Raw genomic sequence first — 19,424 nt, forward strand, 5'->3', positions numbered from 1 at the left:
TCACTGAGTGAATGAGTTTAGAATAACTATAGGCTAGGTTACTTCAGTAGCCCCAGTTATTTAAACGAATGAGCGAAACCATACGAAATACATCACAACATCCCCTAAAGAAAATCCGAGAATTTGACCTCCTTTACAAGGAACCTTTTTGCCTGCTGTTTAAATGCCCTCAAAGTTCTTGCCAAGTTGGGTTTAGTTTCCAGGCAGTTCACTGAGTAGCACCTAGCACCTACTGTAGGCTACTTTCCAAAGTTATACTTTCATTTAATTTCTTAATTTTTTTTATAAATTTAAAATGTCTCTTTCTCTGCATTGGTTTAACTTCCTCTCAACACGGATCTGAAATAAAGGCAATAAGGCAACAACAACAAAAAATGGGGTGCCATGGCCTAAGGCAGTATCAACTTGGGGGTTATTGATAAAAAGGTTCCACTGCTCTAGTCACTATTTTGTGACTTTTATTACTATAAATACTGCACTGCGTTGGATGAATCATTATGTCCCAGTCAGTGAATAACCTGCATGCAGTGGTGGAAAAAGTACTCAATTAGTACTCAATTTAAAAGTATCAATACTGCAAGTATACTGAAGTACTGGCATCAAAATATACTTAAAGTACCAAAAGTAAAAGTTCTTATCATGCAGAATGTGATTTACACACGTTTATGTGACGCAAATTGTGAGCTTGTAGATTGGCTATATTTCAAATAAAAAAGCCAAAGTGTAGGGCTGAAGTGGAGCAATGTTTTGTAATAAACACAATCTATAAATTAACTATTAAATAAACGTTTTCAAATAGTTTAGTAAAAACTACAATATTTGCCTTTGAGAGTTTAGAAGTAGTATTGAAAATAGTCCTTAAAGTAAAAGTACATTGTACCGTAAGTGACTTTACATCACTGACCACATGTGAATGAATCATCTTTCTAACTCTGTCTTTCGAACAGTCCCAAGCGGTCAGTTTTTATAGCAGCTGTTAAACCTCAAAGATGAACACACCCCTGAAGTTAATTAAATGGTTTGTATGTGGAGCTTACATGTGATTGAATATCACAGACTGGAATACGAGATATTTATAAATCACTTTGCTTTATTTAAATCAGCAGTCGGCAGGTATGCTATATGAAAAACCAAAACAAAAGGACAACCACAAATAAGATCAAGCTATAATATCTGTACTTGGCACTGGATGACCATCTTGTCGAGAGGAACACACACACACACACACACACACACACACACACACACACACACACACACACACACACACACACCCTCCAAAATACATGAGCCAAAAAACAGAAACCGCAAATACCAGCTTACATGGTCTCCATGACACAAAATTATCACACAATTATTTCAGTAACACCAAACATTTGTAATTCCAAAACCTCAAATTCACCTTCACTAGAGCCAGTGAAAATTCATGAGAACGAGAAAGAAAAAGTGGCACGTTCCAAACACAGAGGTGTTTTTACAACAAAAAAAAAGATTGACCGCATCATTGACCACATTCACACGGCAGCCATTTATGACATCAGAGCATTCGATTTTAAGAGCAAAATGTCCATCCGTCAATATGGTCAATTACATTCTGTAAGAGCATCTGTGATGCCACTAATTCTAGCACCATGCAATCAACTCCTTCACTTTCCAAACAAACAAAAGTGTTAAGAGATCCTTTTGGATGCCTTCCATTTGAAACATGGGGGTTGTTTCTTTAACATCTGATGGGCCATCAAAATCAACCTCCCCAAGAGTAGGTTGTGAGCGGAACAGTTGTCCCTAAATCAGTAAAGGGCAGACACATAATGTGCATCCAATGGCTGTGGCGATGCTTGATTTGTTGACAACTCTTTTCTCAGGGTGCATAGAACAATGCACTACAAACAATGCACTACAAAAACAGACATACAAGACAGTAAGACATGAATAACAGTCGCTCACAGAAAGGCATAACCTGGTCTCCTTTAAAACAGAAAATCAACAACACATCAGCCAATTATTAGGAACAAAGGGGTGTATATTTAAAAAAAAGAAAACAGCCAGCGGTTGCCATTCGAATCTCATTGGAATTAACTCATGGCCTATAGCTAAGCCCCTCCTTAAACTGCTATGGTCCAATCACAGCTAAGCATAACATGGGCCAGACAAACCTCTCCACCAATAGTTTTCCTATATGATAAAACATTGTTTTAAAAAAGATACGTCACACACATATTTTTCCAGTGCATATGGCAGGATTTTGAAGGTTTGGTTCCAAAAATGAACCTTAAAATCCATATTTACATTGGAATGAATGAGCCCAGCTGGAAGGTGTCCAAGTGAGAGTGTCTAAGTGGGAGAGGGCGGGGCTTAGCTAAAGGTGAATTGTGAGGGAATGGCAAGTGTTCTGTTAATCAAGTCCACCATGATCCATGGTTCATATATTTGAAACTCAATGCAGTGGAGTACTCTCCTTCCATTATTCAAAAAAGGCACCCTAATCCAAAACATTAAACATCTTCAACTTTAACCCATAATAGGTTTTCTTGGTCGAGTTAACACATACATACCCTTCATTAACAAAAAAAGAATCACAGAATCAAGAAAATTCTAGAGCATATGCCCTCAAATTTTGAATTGCATCTTTGAGTTGAAACATTTCCAAACTCTGCGGTGAGACAGGCATGTACCCATCCATAACAGAAATACAAAAAAAAAAGGTGCAAGCAAGGAGCCCAACAAAGAAAACCTAGGGCAGTAGGGGGAATTCAAAAATCTGCCTGTCAAAACCAGATTATAGGTCAATAACACAGCGACTGTCACTACAGTATGTATAAACACATCACTTGTAATCATAATTATTGACTTCACAGTGAAAATCCCAGGATGACATTTTAGACAAATTAGAAGGACAGACAGAAACATTTCCCATGCAAGGTGCATTTAAAAAAAAAAGGGGGCAAGAAGAAAAAAAAAAAACAGTGTAAAACAACACTGTTATACAATACTGCAATACTTTTCTTCACAATATACCGTTATTTTCTTTGCTTGTAGAAAAAATATTTTAAGTTTTAACAGGTTGATGTTTTATTGCCCTACATGATTTGATCTTTTATTATATATTTTTTTTACTTCATGAGTCATAACAACAGTTGGCATATATATTGTAGTACTAAACTGCAATACCATTCTTTCGTGTTCAAGAAATGTAATAATTAAATGGGCAGCACATCTGCAATATGCACTCCTGAGGACATGAAAGCCTGGTGGTCGTAGCATTTAAATCTTCCCTCCCAAGCCCACCACTATCTATCCAAACTATTCCACCCGCAATCCTGATTTACGCTCAGCTGTGCCCCCTCATTCCTCTACACACAGCTGGGTCAAATCTAAGAATAGAGTGAGGTACAGATTAATGTCCGCCAACCATAGTGCCGTTGAGCGATGTCTAAATGATTATCAAGACAGAGTTTGGAATTGTGAATGGAGACATAGATGGGAGGCAGGGCAGGATGAAGAAGGGCGGGGGTGTGTGTCTCTGCATTGGGGAGGGGTGCGGGGGGACGGGGGGGCTTTATCTAACAGTCACCCCCAGCTTTTCCAGCACACGCATCCCCTTCTCCTGGTACTCCTCTCGCGTCAGCCAGAAGTTGTCCTTGTCTTTCATGATGTCGGCCAGCACAGCCCCGCCCAGGAAAACCATGTGCTTACGTCGTGGGGGGTCTTCAATCCGAATCTTGAATTTCTGCAGATAAGGAGAGAGAAAGCACAGCATTAGAGAAGCAAATATATGATTGCTTTATTATATATATATATATATATATATATATATATATATATATTGATATATATATATTGATTCTTGTTATTTCTTTCTTGTTTACAATCATGTTCTGGATGTTTTATTTGTGTCTTACATAGGTAGAGGCCTCGTATAAGCCCCTTGGGCTTTTTGCCTCATCCTAGAACCTTCCCTTTTCTATATTTGTATGTTTATTGCATTAATTTTTGAGTGGTGCAACCACTCCAACGAACAGCAATGTCCGTGTTCAACTATGTGTGTGTTTGTGTGTGACTATGTGTGTGACCAGTACCAATGAGTACCAAAAGTGGCGCTGTTGTGCCAGAAACGGAGAGAGAGAGAGATAGTGCTGCATGTTGCCTGCTAATATATATGAGAGAGAGAGAGAGAGAGAGAGAGAGAGAGAGAGAGAGAGAGAGAGAGGGGGGGGGGGGGGGGGGGGATTTGCACCACTCAGTTCACACAGGTGTGATTTTTTATACTGTGCTAAATAGATAAATACTAAAATGGCTTCAAATGAAGTACACAGCCTCATAGGGATTGGCCTTTCAGAACAATTAGAGATTTGTTAGTCCAGTTGACAATTAAAAGATGCGGTCATATTGAGACCACATACTAGTTGTTAAATCACTGATTCAATTGTAAGCAACAAGTAAGCAACAAGTCATCTAGTGGCTAATACAGCTACTACACCATAGAACAGGGGTTCTCAACCTTTTTGGCTTGGGACCCCCGGAAATGCTTTGACCATGCCTCGCGGTTAGAACTGTCTCTCTAATAATGCTCTTGCTATAAGGGAACGAGTATTTTCTGGTCCCCAGAGGTGGAGGAAATTGCTTTTATAGATTCACCCAGTTGACGGCTGCTCAGATGACTATGACGAGTGCATGTGGGGACCTGGTAGTAGGATCTTAATGTATTGCTCAGGGAAACTTAAAGACATGAATTGTGGGTGAGCTGGGGTTCAAAATTCGGATTCCTGGAAGGCCTCTCTCTGCCCCAGCGGCCAATTTTACACACAAAACAGGAACATGTGATGAAAATGTGCAGGGGGAAATTAGTGGAAACAAACCTAAAATCCAGAATTAAATAAATACTGAACAGATTCAATTTAACTCTGTAATGTATGAGATTCCCTGAGCCTACTGAAAGTTTGTCGACATCTCCCTTCAGGACACGCTCCAGGTAGAGCTGTTTGAGCTCCCTCTCCAGTCGAGATGGCAGACCAGGGTACATGGTGGAACCTCCGGACAGCACTATGTGTTTGTAGAACTCGGACCTGGCCACAGACAAAGACTGGTGTTAACTTTACACACAATAAGGAAGAGGGAAGTGTCTCCTCGATGGAAGGATTAATTCCAAATACAATAAAGTATATCCATTTAGTAAAATACAAAGGTGGGTTAAAATAAAATAAATTGACTTAAAAATTCAAACAGTGGTTTTGAAATACTAGTCTTTCCTTCCAGCATTCATAGCACTTTTAATTGTGTTGACTAAGACGCCTGATAGCATACCTGATACTCATCCATAGAGCGTCCCTCAGCATACTGTACCCGGTATAAATATATTTGACCCCTTATAGCCTACCTGGTATCAATGTCTGCAGCATGGATGGTGTTGAAGAGCAGCTCAGCCACGCCCACCCCCTCCACGTTGATGAGATGGGGCTGGAACAGAGCCTCGGGAGCTTCGAACCTCTCCCCACCAACTTTAATCACTCTGCCGTCGGGAAGCTGAGCATGCACGCGCACACAACCCCACGCACGCAGCCCCACACACCCACACACATCCAAAGATTCTTAGGTTAACACAAATTAACTATTTTGATCAATGCTGACCTGAGATCCCAGTTGTTACAGGTGAAACCTGTGGAGGCCTGGTCCAATAAAACTACAGTTCAGTGGTAGGATGCATCTATATGAACATTTTCATGTCAAGGAAGGACAGACACCTGCAGACCCCACATCTGAATACATAGCCCCCATATGAGAAGATATGTGTTAAACGTTTTAAAGATTATTCCACATTCTTCTAAATATTTCATTGCGCACCATGTCACGGCTTCCACAGCTTGTGGATTGGCTAGTATAAAATAGGGTTAACATGGTAAATGGCACATCATAACCCATCAACTGTCCACTTTACTTCAGCACTGCATACGACCGGATGCTAAAACAGTCCATTTCAGTTCAATAAATAATACCTCCTCTCTCATAGTTAAATGACGACGACAACACAGCTTCAAGTATGGGCTGAAGGCTCTATGATTTGCAGGTTAACAACACAGTGATGGACACACCAACTGCATCATTACGTTGTGGTATGTACTTCAACATGACAAAGGGTTGGTCAATCGATGGACATGGAGCCTACAAGACAAACCGTGTTCCAAGTCAAATTAAAGTTTCCCTTTTTACCTCCTTTATGATGAATTCCTGTTCTGTTCTTTGGCTATATAGAAGTGTATATTTGTACGTCTCTAAATGTTTTGATGAATTGAACAAGGTGGACCCTCTTGTAAACAAGTTTAATGCTTTATTGGGTTTTATTGGGTGCTTGAAATGTAGTGTAAAACTGTTAATAAATATTTCAATCAAACAATCTTTCTGGAAATGCTTTCCACTGCCTTGTGGTTTCTTAGTTCTCTCTTTATCAGCCTATGCTTCAAAATTAAAAGTAACACACTAAACTTCCATTAATAATTGTTCTTTTTGCTTCAGCACTGCAGCCAGTTTTCTATGCAGTGCCAATGTTTTCATTTCTATGTATATTTAAAGTAGGACCTAAGGATGTCATGTTTTCTTCGACTACAACCATAAGGGCTGTTCTGTGGCCATCTAGAAGCAGACAATGTATTTTGACACGGTCAGCTGCATTAAGTGTTTCTGTGTTGGAGGCAGGGGCCTGACAGTGTGTCTTTCATACAGACCAATGGGACAGTACGTGGCAGACAGCATAAAGGCTCCACTGATGGCTCCAGTTTGCACTCCGTAGAGGAAATCCCAAAACGCCACGTCAGCATGTGAGGCTAGGACTCTGGCCCACACAGGAAATTATGTTACGGTCAGAGGTAAAGCAGTGAGAGGGGCTTGGGACGTATTGAGGTTCCTTCCCATCCGTCACCTTCCATATTCAAATAATGTTTTTATTCATTAAAATAAGTTCCGGCTTGCAGATTTAAAATGAACCAACTTAATTGGGCTTTATGTATAGAATACCAAACTACTGCTCCATCGTGTTCCGTTTTTAAGCTTTCTAGAGAGCAACATTGGATATAACCCTAACTCTACTTCTGCTCTGGTCTAATTTAATGCATACGCTGGATAACTCCAATGCATGCCAAGCACACGGCAAGAACCCCCCCCCAAGCAAAAATACTAGGCCTGCAGACTGGAAGAGGAACATCCGTAACAAGCAACACAAAGCACTGCTTTGCTCTCGCTCTCCCCTCAAACTCATGCGTCATGCAGCTGGCCTGCAGGGACTGTGACCGCTGTGGGATGAGAATACTGACCGTGTAGGCCTCTACCAGCACCGTGGTCTCCAGTGCCAACTTCTGCTCCTGTTCAATGTTGTAGCCCACGTAGCAGAGCTTCTCCTTCATCATACGCACCGTCTCGAAGTCTGCCGAGTGATTGAATGCGTAGCCTCGCAACAACAGCAACTAACGCACAATGCACAACAGGAATGCAGTTTAATGTGACAAGTACTTTGTAACTTTGTACTTTAACAAATGGTATACTGTAGTTAGTAGGTCAGTTCCGTTCCGTTAATTGAAAGCAAATCAAGAAGTACAATGCATATATTTGATAGAATCAGTAGAACAGACCAAAAATGTGTAGGCTGAAGCCATGCCTTATTGTTCCTAACCTTTAATGATCAAAGGCAGTGCAAGTGCAATTATTGTACCATGAGTCCCAGTATGTAGGGTACAATGTGTGTCAATGGGCTTCCTGCATTTATGTTCCTGGATTTATGTGGCTGAAACAAGAGATGTTGGCAAGATATGTTGAGACTGTGAGACCTTGATGAGGTAGCGAGTGATGTCCCTTCCTGCAATGTCTAGGCGTCGTGTCAAGTGAGGCAGAGAGAAGCCCTCGTACACGGGGCAGATGTGGGTGACGCCATCTCCGGAGTCCACCACAACACCAGTTAGTAGACCTAAAAACAACAAAATTACGTCAGAACAGAAAAATGAATGGTGCATATATTCAGCACCTTTATCCAAGGTACATTACTTCACACACAAGCCGTCGGAGGAATCGATGCAAGGAAACAACCTGCTCATCAGGAACAGTTAGGGGTTCAGTGACTTGCTCAAGGACAGTTCCGACACTAACCCAGGGGGAGGGGGAGCATGGAATCTGGAGCCCAAGTGGCCGCTCTTCCACCTGAGCCACTGCTGCCCCTGTGAGTGGTTCGCCACTTTCCATACAGCTTAAGCAATCACTTAATTCCTTCATGTATATCAATCTGAGATAAACATGCATGCAAACATGTCACCAGGATGTTCTCACTTAAGGCAAAGTATGCTTAATTTACAGTTGTGAGATTGGCTATTTTCTGTGAGCAAAATACAACTAGAAAGGTCGCAATTTTAAAAAATTGCAAAGTGTGGTTGCCGCAGTGGCTTACATATGCCCCTCCCACTGATATTGCCAGCCAATTACAATGTTGCGTCACCCCTGCGATCATGCGTAAGTAATTCGGAGGGGATTTATCCCCCAAAAATCATGTTTTTGCGACAAACGGTTACATTTCTCGCATTTGCGGCGCCCCCTATGGATGAAAATGCTTTTGGAACTTGGTTGATTGAACCACCCGGGACCTGTGATTCAAATTTGGGATGGATTGGACATTCCGTTCGTGATTTGTGGCGTTTTTTGTAAAGTAGGCCCCTCCTACTATCTTCGGACGACGATTACGGCCGAACGACACGCACTACCAACATTTTGCAGTTGGTGTTGTAATCGGATGGGTCCGGAGATCATGTGTGCCGATTTTTGTGAGATTTGGACAGAATCTGTAGGAGGAGGAGCCAAAAGTGTGTTTTGGAGAAAATTCAAAATGGCGGAAAATCTATCATGACGCAAATGGGCGTGGCCTATATGGGGAGATGCGTCATGGCCCATGGAATACAGGAAGAAAGGAATTTTGAATTTACGACCTACGGTTCAAGAGTTATAAGCCAAAACGTAAAGTGGGCTGTTATAGCGCCACCATGAGGCCGACCGATGTAATTATAAGTTAATTAATTTTAGTAAGTATTACGAATTATCCCTCCAAGTTTTGTAACTATAGCCCTTACGGTCTCCGAGGAAAAAATACTTGAACGTGATTTTTCGCATTTTCCCATTCATGTCAATGGGGAAATTTAATTCACTAATAAATTAATATCAATTAAACTATACAATATTTCTCTTAGCAATGAGCAAGCACACCATTCCCGATTTTTCCGGTCAATTTGACATATGGGTCAAGTGCGTACAGTTAAAACTGTGGGAGGAGTAGCGTTTCAAAAAAAAGGTTACTCCAGTAAAAGAAAGAAAGAAATAAAGTGTTACAATTACAATAGTCTGGTTGCCCTTTAGGGCAACCACACTAATTAGAGTCAGAGTAGAGCACAGCTGCACATCTAGTGGTTTGCTGTGTTGCTCAAGGGCAATTTGCCCATACATAACTGTAACAACCAATTCATTCTCCTGATGAAAGGCTCGTGAATTGAAGAGAATCATATCCGTGTTCCTCTACTAAATCATTACACAGCTGTGTTTACTGTTTAGTATAATACGAAAACACTGAAGCCCTTTATCTTATACAGACCGCTATAGAAAACATCATTGTACTATTGAGCAGAAATCTCAGATAGATGCCCCATCTGTTCAGCTGGGAATGCGGTTAAACTGGAGAAGCACCATCAGGGTTAAAGGTTACACTGCCTGCGACACTGGAATTGAAACATCCACTAATTATTTAATTATTTAGTCACAAGCTCTTGTCGCTTGCTTTTCATTGATAAAATATTCATAAAACTCACCGGCCATGCACTTTCAACCTGGTGTCCCTATTTTGGGTTTTTATAGGCGAAGATTTTAGCTTGCAGATCGGCTATTTGAGCTACCTTTGTGTCACACACAAAAGTAAAAAATAGGGCATTAATTTATTTTAAATAAATAAGACGCAAGCAACAATATGCTTTGTTTTGCTGTCAACTGCCCAAAGGGACAAGGGTATGGGTTAAAGGCAATACATTGTGGTTATTGTTAAAATGAGGTGATTGTGGAGTGTTTTAATTTTATTTATTTATTTTCGTTTTTATGTAAAATATGTATCTCTTATCTGCAATAACCTTCTCTACTTTTACAAAAATGTGATTAGGAAAACAATAATAATTCTGAAGTAATGCCCCATTACAAGTAGCATGTCTAAAGGTGCACAATGAGTTAGTGAACATACCTTGAGCGTAGAGAGTAAGGACTGCCTGGATGGCAATGTACACCCCTGAGAATTGGTAGGTTTCAAACATCACCTGACACATTGGAAGAAAAACAATATATGGATCACAACTTAAGCATGGTTCATTAGCGTTTGTTCTATTGTGTATGTATTCCGTAGTTCAAATCAACATGACATTTTTGTTCAAGGGAAGGAAATGCTATGATAAAACTAATAGTATCTAAAATATGAATATATTATAAACAAATATACTGCAGTAACTTATCTAGATGAAAAAATAGCATCAGCATTAACAAAGATATCTCCGTCATTAGACTTAAAGGGATATTTCACTTTCAAAAAAACTTTTGGTCTTCTCAGGCGTATGTGAACACCCCAGACAGTTTTTATATTTGATATTTATTTTAGCTGCCCCGGTGCATGGTTTCCTATACAAACACATTGTAGCTTCAAACTCCATTTTAACCATGATAGATTCATCGAAAACACCTGTCCTTTTTCATGGTGACGGATACTGCCCTCCTAATATGTGAGGGGCGCGTGTTTTATCATTTACAGTTTTCATTTAATTTTTTTATTGGCCTCCTCCTTATTCTTTTCCAAAACAATTATTAATAAATCACACCCGTGTGAAGTGAGTGGTGCAACTCCGTGTGGGGGTTTCCGGGGGAGGAGTTCCAGACCCACAGGAACGCACCCAGGGTGCCGGGCCAGTTCCGGCATGCCGACCCGCGTCCGAAATGGGAGTTACCATGCGGCAGTCCCGCTACTGTACCCTCTACTGTACTGTACCGTTACCGTACTGGCACACCCGAAAGCATCATATATAAAGTTAATATGTGCGTGTGTGTTTGTGTGTGCGTTAGGTTGCGCACAGGTGGTGAAAAACAACCATGTTGTTTTCATGCTCATACCCAGCCAGCCAGCTACCCAGTTACCCAGCCACCCACACACATAGCTCCGTAAGGGAGTGGTTGCACCACTAAAAAAAAAAATGAACAGTAAATGAAAAAACAGCCCCTCACGTATTAGGAGGACATTATGAGTCACCAGAAAAAGGTTGGGTGTTTTCGATGAATCGATCATGGTTAAAATGTGTGCTAAAAAGAGTGTGAAGTTACAATGGGTTTGTATAGGAAGGGGGTGGGGCAGTTCAAATGCATATCAAATATCTAAATACTGAATCAAGCAAATTAAAAACTGTATGAGGTGTTCACATAAGCCCGAGTAGATGATGAAATGACCAAAAGTTTTTTTGAAAGTGAAATATCCCTTTAATATAAGTTAATATTTATATGCAAGAGTTACTGCAGGCTCTTTAATAGTGCAAATGTTGATAGGACTGGTACAGTATGAATCATTCAAACGTGACCTCCCTCCAGTGAGGTGGCTGCTTCCACACTGCATTAGTCAAAGTGAATTGTGGTTCCTTGGCACTGAACTAAGCATGCAGCAGAAGTGCTAGTGGGGACTGAGGCACTTTTGAAAGGAATCACCCATGATAGCAGAGATGTGAGACATATGGCATTACTGTGTGGATTTATGAATTTGAAAATACTTTATATCAGAAAAGTATTACGAAAGGCAGAGGACACATTCTGAAATTATTTGTAAATCATCTTAATCAAAGCAATAATACGATTATTTTTACCTACAATTTATGAGTCATTGCTGTCCCGCAACTTCCTTTGGCTAAAGGTCATGACATCACCTAGGCCACAATCTAGTCTAAAGTGATAGGTCAATGGTTGTTTGTCGTCAAGTTAAACACCTGCAGTTAATATGTTGTGTAAATCAAACAGCAACACACAGTGATTTTTTTTAGCAGTCAAGCTAGAGGAAACCAATGTAAATTACAATTATGATTAGCTTAAAAATTAATTAATAAACTTAATAAATCGTCCCTGAATCATATATATTACTAGACCGGTGCCCGGCTGTAGTGCACAGAGTCAGTAACAATGGTTCCATGCCCCACCCGGCTATGCAATACCCGTGTCAGAGTACCCGTTCCACCCATCTGTCTGTGTTCCTTTTATGCCCATATATGGACATTTCTGTATCTGTCTCTCTGCGTCAATTATTCCGATATATGGAGTTCTGTGTCAGGCATGCCCAAATATGGATGTTCTGATGTCAGAACAGGCCAGCTCCATATATGGAGCCTGGGCAGGGGCCCTGTACCGAGTCGAGGCCTTTTGTGTCGGTTCTGGACAACCGTGGGTTCGACCAACTCGACATCGGGCACTGCACCCCCTGTGGGGGTGTGGAATGTGTGTGTCGAAGTAGGTGGGGCGAACGGTTCTCGAGTTACATGCATTACAGCCGTACACACAGACAGAGACATGGTGCATTTGTAGAGATCTCCTATCTTTTTGAGTGGTGCAACCACTCCAAGGAACAGCAATGTCCATCCTAACCTATGTGACTATGTTTAGAGTACCAGTAGGGGAAAAAGTGGCACTGTTGTGCCAGAAACAGATAGTGTTGCACTGTTGCCAGAGCGAGAGAGAGAGAGGGAGGGAGGCAGGGGGAGAGGGGAGTTGCACCACTCAGTTCACACGGGTGTGATTTTATTTATAAAGGGAGAGATTCACACCCTGTATTGTAAATGCTGTGGTTTAATGGCACAGTGTAATAGACATAAGCTCTAAACACTTTAAAGGTAGTATCAGGCCATCATTCATACAATAAAGCTACGCTAGGCTGGGAAGCGAATCACGCTTGATAGTTCACATAATATGATTTCTTGCTACTTTCTGAGTGGCAGCCAAAAAAAACGTGTGTCGTGAGTGGAATCATTTTTCTGGGTAAACAGTTCCATGCAGAGTGCAGTATGCTGTGAACTACTACAATGCATAGAAAGTGGAAGCGGATGTTAAAGCATATAGCGTTGAGTCATCATTCCTCTTGTCTTACAGTTAGACACCCTGTATGGCGTAAGAGCTGGTAAGTGCCTTAAAAGAACATTCTCAGTGGTGTTTCTGTTGAAAAGAATCGCCGTGTGAAGTGTGGGGCTATATATATATATATATATATATATATATATACATATACACATATATACACATCTTTTATGACGTAATTATCAGACAAAAACAAACATGGACAAAACAAACTCTGTCCATGTCAATGGCGTTTTTAAGGAAAAACAAACCTATAACTCAAATACTTGCAATAAGTGTTGACATTCATCTCCACTATTCATCCAGACCATGTCAAATTAAAGTTATAACATAAATATTAACCTCCAGCACACAAACCTCAATGATCTTTTCCCTGTTTTTGGTGGGGTTCATGGGTGGCTCAGTGAGCAGGATCTTACAGTTGGGCGACTCAATGTTGAGTTTCTCAGGACCGAAGGTGTAGTCCCACAAGTGCTTCATGTCATCCCAGTTCCTGACAATGCCGTTCTCCATGGGGTAGTTCACCTCTAGCATGGAGCGCAGCTCGCTGGCCTCATCCCCGACCATCAGGTCCTGGTAATAAGATCAAGAGATCGTCAGCCGTGGAGCCACCTCAGACTCTTAAATCTGTCAATTGTTTTTTCTTTAATTTTTGACGATGGGTTCTCAAATTGTCCTGACTGGACTGAGCAGGTATCTGAATGAAGTGCAAAATTAAGAAACCTTTGAATTTTTCTGGAAAGGTTTTAATTTATAATTTCACCCTAAATGTTTTTCCTGGGGACAAGGGAAGTTGTGTTTCCTTTGGGCCTGTAAAGCCTGTTTAAACTGGTAACAGTGATTAAAGGCTATACAAATAAACTTTAGTTGATTAAGATCTAACAGAGTGAACATTAACAACACTCATTCAAAGCAGAAACAAGACAAATTCCATGCCATACCACAGAGGCAAGAGTTGTTTAAAAGTCAAAAGTATCATGTTATATTTTCTGACTGAAATTAGTCAAATCATAATTATTCTTAATGATGATGCATTATTAACACATCTGCATCTAGCATAAATTGTCATAGAGAAACCAAACACTGAGATGTAAAACTACAAATGTGTGTACCAAACGGAAACATACCGTATTTCTATTGAGCATATGTGCACATTTCTATATGGCACATGTGCAAAGGAGGGAGATTAGAGTACCCAATTATTTTGTACCCAACCCCTTCTTCTCATTAGGCCATTGGTTGTAACTGGTTCAGTTTCAGTATATTGGGTTATTGAATAACGGACTTCAGCATGACAGTGAAATCCAGTCTGCTTAGGCCCAGGCTACACGTATATGGATCTTTTGCTAGACGGATATTTTCATCCTCCGTTTTAGAAAAAATTATATTCAATGAGGTGCGAGTGGGTAGGTAGGGAGGTGCAGGCCATCGAACAGGCAGAACAACAAGTGGGCAAACTGTCGCATTTGTGCTCGTTTCCACGCACGCACCCAAGAAAGAGTTGAAATGTGTTGAGAGTTTCGGCGCAAAGCATCATAACACATCTATTCACACTAGGAACGCAGTCCGACCTTGCAGGTCCAAATGAGAACGCAGGCATGTGGAAAGACCATTATAGTAAGTTAGTAACTAATAATTAAATTAAAAACCATTTTATTATGGAATAAATGAGAAGAAAGGGGTCCCGCACACGTCTTCACTTATAGAACAGTAGTTTTATTAGAAGACATCTAATAAACATAGTCATCTAATAAAACTACTGTTCTATAAGTGAAGACCTTTTCTTCTCATGATTCGCATTTGGTTGCCGGCTCCGACGCACCTGTCCTTGTGTAGGTGTGCACAAGGCCTTTTCTCTACAAAATTAATGACATTATTTTTTTTGCATTACATGACACCAGGCTGGAATAGATAGGCTTACCTTGATTTCGATGTTGCCAACTTTGGCTGTGGAGCGAATGATTGGCCTGCCAACCAATGCAGGGAAGATGTGCTCTGGGAAGTTGGAGCCTGCAAAGCCACACTTGACAAACTAGGAATTGACAAAATATGACGTAAGTAACTTCCATTGGCTTTTGTGGAGTTGAATGTATGTATGACCATTAGTACTTTCGTCTAGAATACCACAAACATTCTGTTGATTAAAATAATTATAATAATTTAGGGTTGCATGCAGATATCCAATATTCATCTGCATGCGAGAATATTAAAAGGCACCATCACCAAGGAAAATCTGCAGAAATAGGTTAAGAAAAAAAATGTCAACAGATAAGGTCACAAGACAAGACACCGTACAGTAGGCATTATTGCATAATAATAATATAACAGCAAATATTGGGTCACAGCACCACTTTTCACCATACTATAATAGGTATCAAAAACTAAACAGCAACATCCTAACGCTATCACACATCAATATATTGTGCTTGTAAGGGTGAAGGGTCCCCACTCCACATATGCTCATTTTGGGGGGCCGTGGCCTGAAGGGTTTGGGATCCCTTGCACGACGACACTACACTCCGGGACATTACAGATGTTAAGGGAAAAAAAACATTAAGCTCTCATCCCTAGTGGTCATTGGTCAATGGGCAAGGCAAGTTTGGACTCATTTGTACATCCCTCCTAATAATTAAATTAACATATTTAACAATAATGCCTACACTTATCAGTAAGAGAGAAATCGTGAACGGTAAAGCGTGCATTTATAGAGATAGCGCTTTTATCCAAGGTGCTTTACAGTGTGCATTACATTCACCAGCAACAACCTGCACATCAGGAGCAATTAGGAGTTCAGAGTCTTGCTCAAGGACACTTCGACACCAACTCTGGGGGAGCCTGGGATCGAACTAGGAACCTTGCAGTTCTCCAATTGGCCACTCTACCAGTAACGGCCACTCTACCCCTGAGCCACTGCCACGGTTAAATAGTGTTGCTGTGTGCCCACGGTAAATATACAAATAACCCAAAAAGTCAACTCTTATCAACGCCCCTCTGATGTCTTATTTCAGCAGGCAGAGACCCATTTAGGAATATTTCGTTCATATAAACTTTATAGTTTATATGAGAGAACAGTCAATAATAAACATTTTACCACACTGACATTGTTCTGTGCCTTCACTTATGCCTTCAGAAGTGAGGACTGCAGCAGCTGACCATGAAAAGTGCAAGCACTCTGTGAAGGCCTTATGTGCCACAACAAGGCACCACGAAGATGATCAGAACAGGTAACTTCACTTATGACTGTTGAGTGTACTGGGAGGGCAGTTGAGTGGGATGCTGCATCAACTAAATGTTTGAAACTTGCATAATGTTTCCCCTCACTGCCCACAGCTTCCTCCTGTCTCTGTACATGTAAATATACACTTTTAATCTAACTGCAAAGACTACATCAATTATAAGAAACATTCTAAATGTTCTTTCAGGGAACTTTCATTTGACATTAGCAGAGCTGCTTGTTTGGAGCACATACAACACAATGAATGAATAGAGAAAACACTAACGCAAAATAATGGAAAAAAGCAGGTCTTCAACATTCAAACAGCCAACCAAAGCCTAATACCTTGTCATCTCTTGTAGCAGAGGTGGCAACGTTCCTTACATGGAAGAATAGTTTCTGACTTCCTCACTGACAAGTAAAATACTGTTTACTTACTTCACCACATCTAACGGTCTAATTCAACTTGCTTTTATATACTTTGTTTATTATTGGTTTTATTTAATGTTAAAAGGATCCCTGGCTAATAAGACAAATATGCCTTAACACATTATACTTGCCCTCTATAACTAAAATTACAAAGGGCAAGTATAATGTTTTAAGGCATATTTGTCTTATTAGCCAGGGAACCTTTTAAGAACTTAACTTCGGCATCAGGCAATATAGTCCAGGCAATTAGTTAATTCATTCCCTTGACCGCAAATGTTATAGTCAAACACAAGGCCAGTCTGAGGATAATTAGTCGTTTATAATGCCTGCTGATGATGATCTCACTCACACACGCACGCACGCCAAGTATTGTCAATAATAATAACTAGCTGGAAAAGTGATTGAGAAGAATGACATATGAGACAGACAGCAGCTAGTCTGTCTCATATCTCCTTCTATAAACAGTAAACACCTTACACTTGTATGTTATTAGGGATGCATGCTGTGATTATTGTGTGTGTGTGTGTGTGTGTGTGTGTCATGAAAAGTGGAATGTGCAGACAGCATCAAGATTCATGAGCTGCTGTGATAGGATATCGAATGGAACACAACCACCCTAAAGACTAATCGTGTGTATTCCTGCAGATCACTGCATCGAGTGATCTTGGTACATAGAAATTGATTTATTGGAGATTCTGAGTTTCAATTGTACATACATTTTGCTTTGATTGTTCCACTTTTTGCTTTGGCAATTATGTAAGCATGTTTTCCCATGGCAATAAAGCCCATTGAATTGAGTGAGTGAGTGCCACTGCCACCATTGTTTTTTTAATACAGTTAAATAATTATCATGTCTTTGTATATTTAGGTTATTTGTCGTATGTGCCCTGTCCAACTTCAAAGCCTAAAAGCTAAATAGAAATGTATTTTTTATTCATAATATACTCGAATGTTAATGTATTCAGTGACAATTCATCGTCAGGCAAGATGTCATAATCGTGACAGCCCTACAGCTGACACACACATTCCTTTTAACTAAACCCGGTCAGTCGATGCTAACGGCGGTTAGCCGGGCTTGCTAACGACAATACTTCCTGTTTGTGTGATACTGATTATCCCCGAAAAGAAGCGGGATCTGTGAGATATAGCGTAGCAATGCAGTCGGTTGTTAAACTTACCCCTGTTCCATTGTCACAAACCACTACTTTCCGTCCCTGACTGTCCATGTTTGGATCCTGGAACTGAAACAAGCAACAGCTTCCCCTCAACCCCTGCCTGCCTGGCTGCCTGACCTGCACTAGTACTTTCTTGAAGGCGGAAGTCAGCCACACCACACCACCAGTCCAGAGCTTAGAGTTTAGAGCCTGGAGGAGAGTTTGAAATACATTGTTTTCAACGAGGGCGGCGCAAATATCATCAATTTAAATTGTAGGCATGTGTGCAGCATGACAGCTGTTTTAAAATATTGTACAGGATTTATAAAGGGATTTATTTAACACTTTGATTGCTACAGAATCTCCCCAGGCCTATTTTGATGTTGCTACCGTTTAACATTGCACAAAGGCCTTATTCGGGGGCCCACAGCAAAATGTTCTCTTATAGCGAGAATCACACGCATACATCAAAAGAAAGCTGAACTTGTCCACTTCAATTTAAAAAATACATTTTGATTTTACCATGTTCCATTCTGGAGATATTGACCTTTTTGCAACACCTGCTTTTGCCTGGAAGTGGTTATCTTGAACAGCGAGCAGAGTTATGGATGGTTTAAAGTCAGAGACATTGAAAGGCAGATATAAAAATGAACACAATAAATATCCTATACATCCTATACACCGAATGAAAGCCCTGAATGTGTACTTTTACGAGGAAAACAGTACACATTGATCCCATCTACAGTTTGACAGTAATTGGTTATTGAATGCAGCTTGTGCCCACCAGATAACTTCAGAGAAGACATGGACGTGAACTCCTCAATATTCACAAAATAAGGCCTATAGCGACATATAAATACTATATACCGTATGAAACAGAAGACTCTCTGCTTTCATAAGGAAAAAAATTCTACTGTAATAATAAAAATCACACCCCTGTGAAGTGAGCGGTGCAACTCTACTTCTCTACTTATTCACTACAGCTCGCTATATACGGACTGAGACAGAAAGTCATGTAAACCTTTTATTTAAAGTTTGGTCTGTAAACTTCTACTGTAATAATAAAAATCACACCCCTGTGAAGTGAGCGGTGCAACTCTGTTCTCTACTTATTCACTACAGCTCGCTATATACGGACTGAGGCAGAAAGTCATGTAAACCTTTTATTTACAGTTTGGTCTGTAAACTTCTACTGTAATAATAAAAATCACACCCCTGTGAAGTGAGTGGTGCAACTCTGTCCCACAGAGTTGCACCACTCACTTCACAGGGGTGTGATTTTTATTATTATCCTGTTTTCAGGAGGGGGGAGGCTCTCTGTTTTTTGTTCTGATCACGTGAGCGGGACTAAGCAGCAATGACACGGGGATGGTTCTTCATTGTCCGGGTGGGTAAAAAGATGGATACACCGGACGTTTGATTAATTAATAACGTACGGATATGTTGTTCGCGTTCGCTGTGTTAATATAATTAAA

General features: G+C 40.5%; 2 protein-coding genes across 2 annotated transcripts in view; one reads left to right on the forward strand and one right to left on the reverse strand.

Annotated features, from left to right (window-relative positions):
- The window catches only part of fam83gb (family with sequence similarity 83 member Gb), a 67,425-nt gene extending 60,683 nt beyond the window's left edge, over positions 1–6,742 (forward strand). The window contains exon 6 of the mRNA XM_079499877.1: positions 6,731–6,742. The gene's annotated coding sequence lies outside the window, so the exon portion shown is untranslated. The remainder of the gene's footprint in view (positions 1–6,730) is intronic.
- LOC306922352 (actin-related protein 2-A-like) lies at positions 1,073–18,146 on the reverse strand. The gene is made up of 9 exons (XM_079499883.1): positions 17,974–18,146; positions 15,074–15,184; positions 13,510–13,725; positions 10,247–10,319; positions 7,815–7,951; positions 7,305–7,454; positions 5,378–5,523; positions 4,934–5,066; positions 1,073–3,730 (listed from the first exon to the last, which is right to left on the reverse strand). Exons 1-9 carry the CDS (start codon positions 18,019–18,021, stop codon positions 3,560–3,562), a joined length of 1,185 nt encoding a protein of 394 aa, XP_079356009.1. The 5' UTR covers positions 18,022–18,146; the 3' UTR covers positions 1,073–3,559.
- Between the last annotated feature and the right edge of the window lie 1,278 nt (positions 18,147–19,424).

This window comes from Electrona antarctica (assembly GCF_951216825.1).
Source record: "Electrona antarctica genome assembly, chromosome: 4".
Lineage (NCBI taxonomy): Eukaryota > Metazoa > Chordata > Actinopteri > Myctophiformes > Myctophidae > Electrona > Electrona antarctica.

Bases quoted from the DNA above. Each gene is read 5' to 3' on its own strand.
- LOC306922352 (XM_079499883.1), bottom strand. From the start codon at position 18,021: ATGGACAGTCAGGGACGGAAAGTAGTGGTTTGTGACAATGGAACAGGG. The intron at 7,952-10,246 runs GTATGTTCACTA...TGTTGTTTTTAG, and splicing joins CCTTACTCTCTACGCTCAAG to GTCTACTAACTGGTGTTGTG. The intron at 5,067-5,377 runs GTAGGCTATAAG...GTCTGTGGCCAG, and splicing joins GCTGCAGACATTGATACCAG to GTCCGAGTTCTACAAACACA.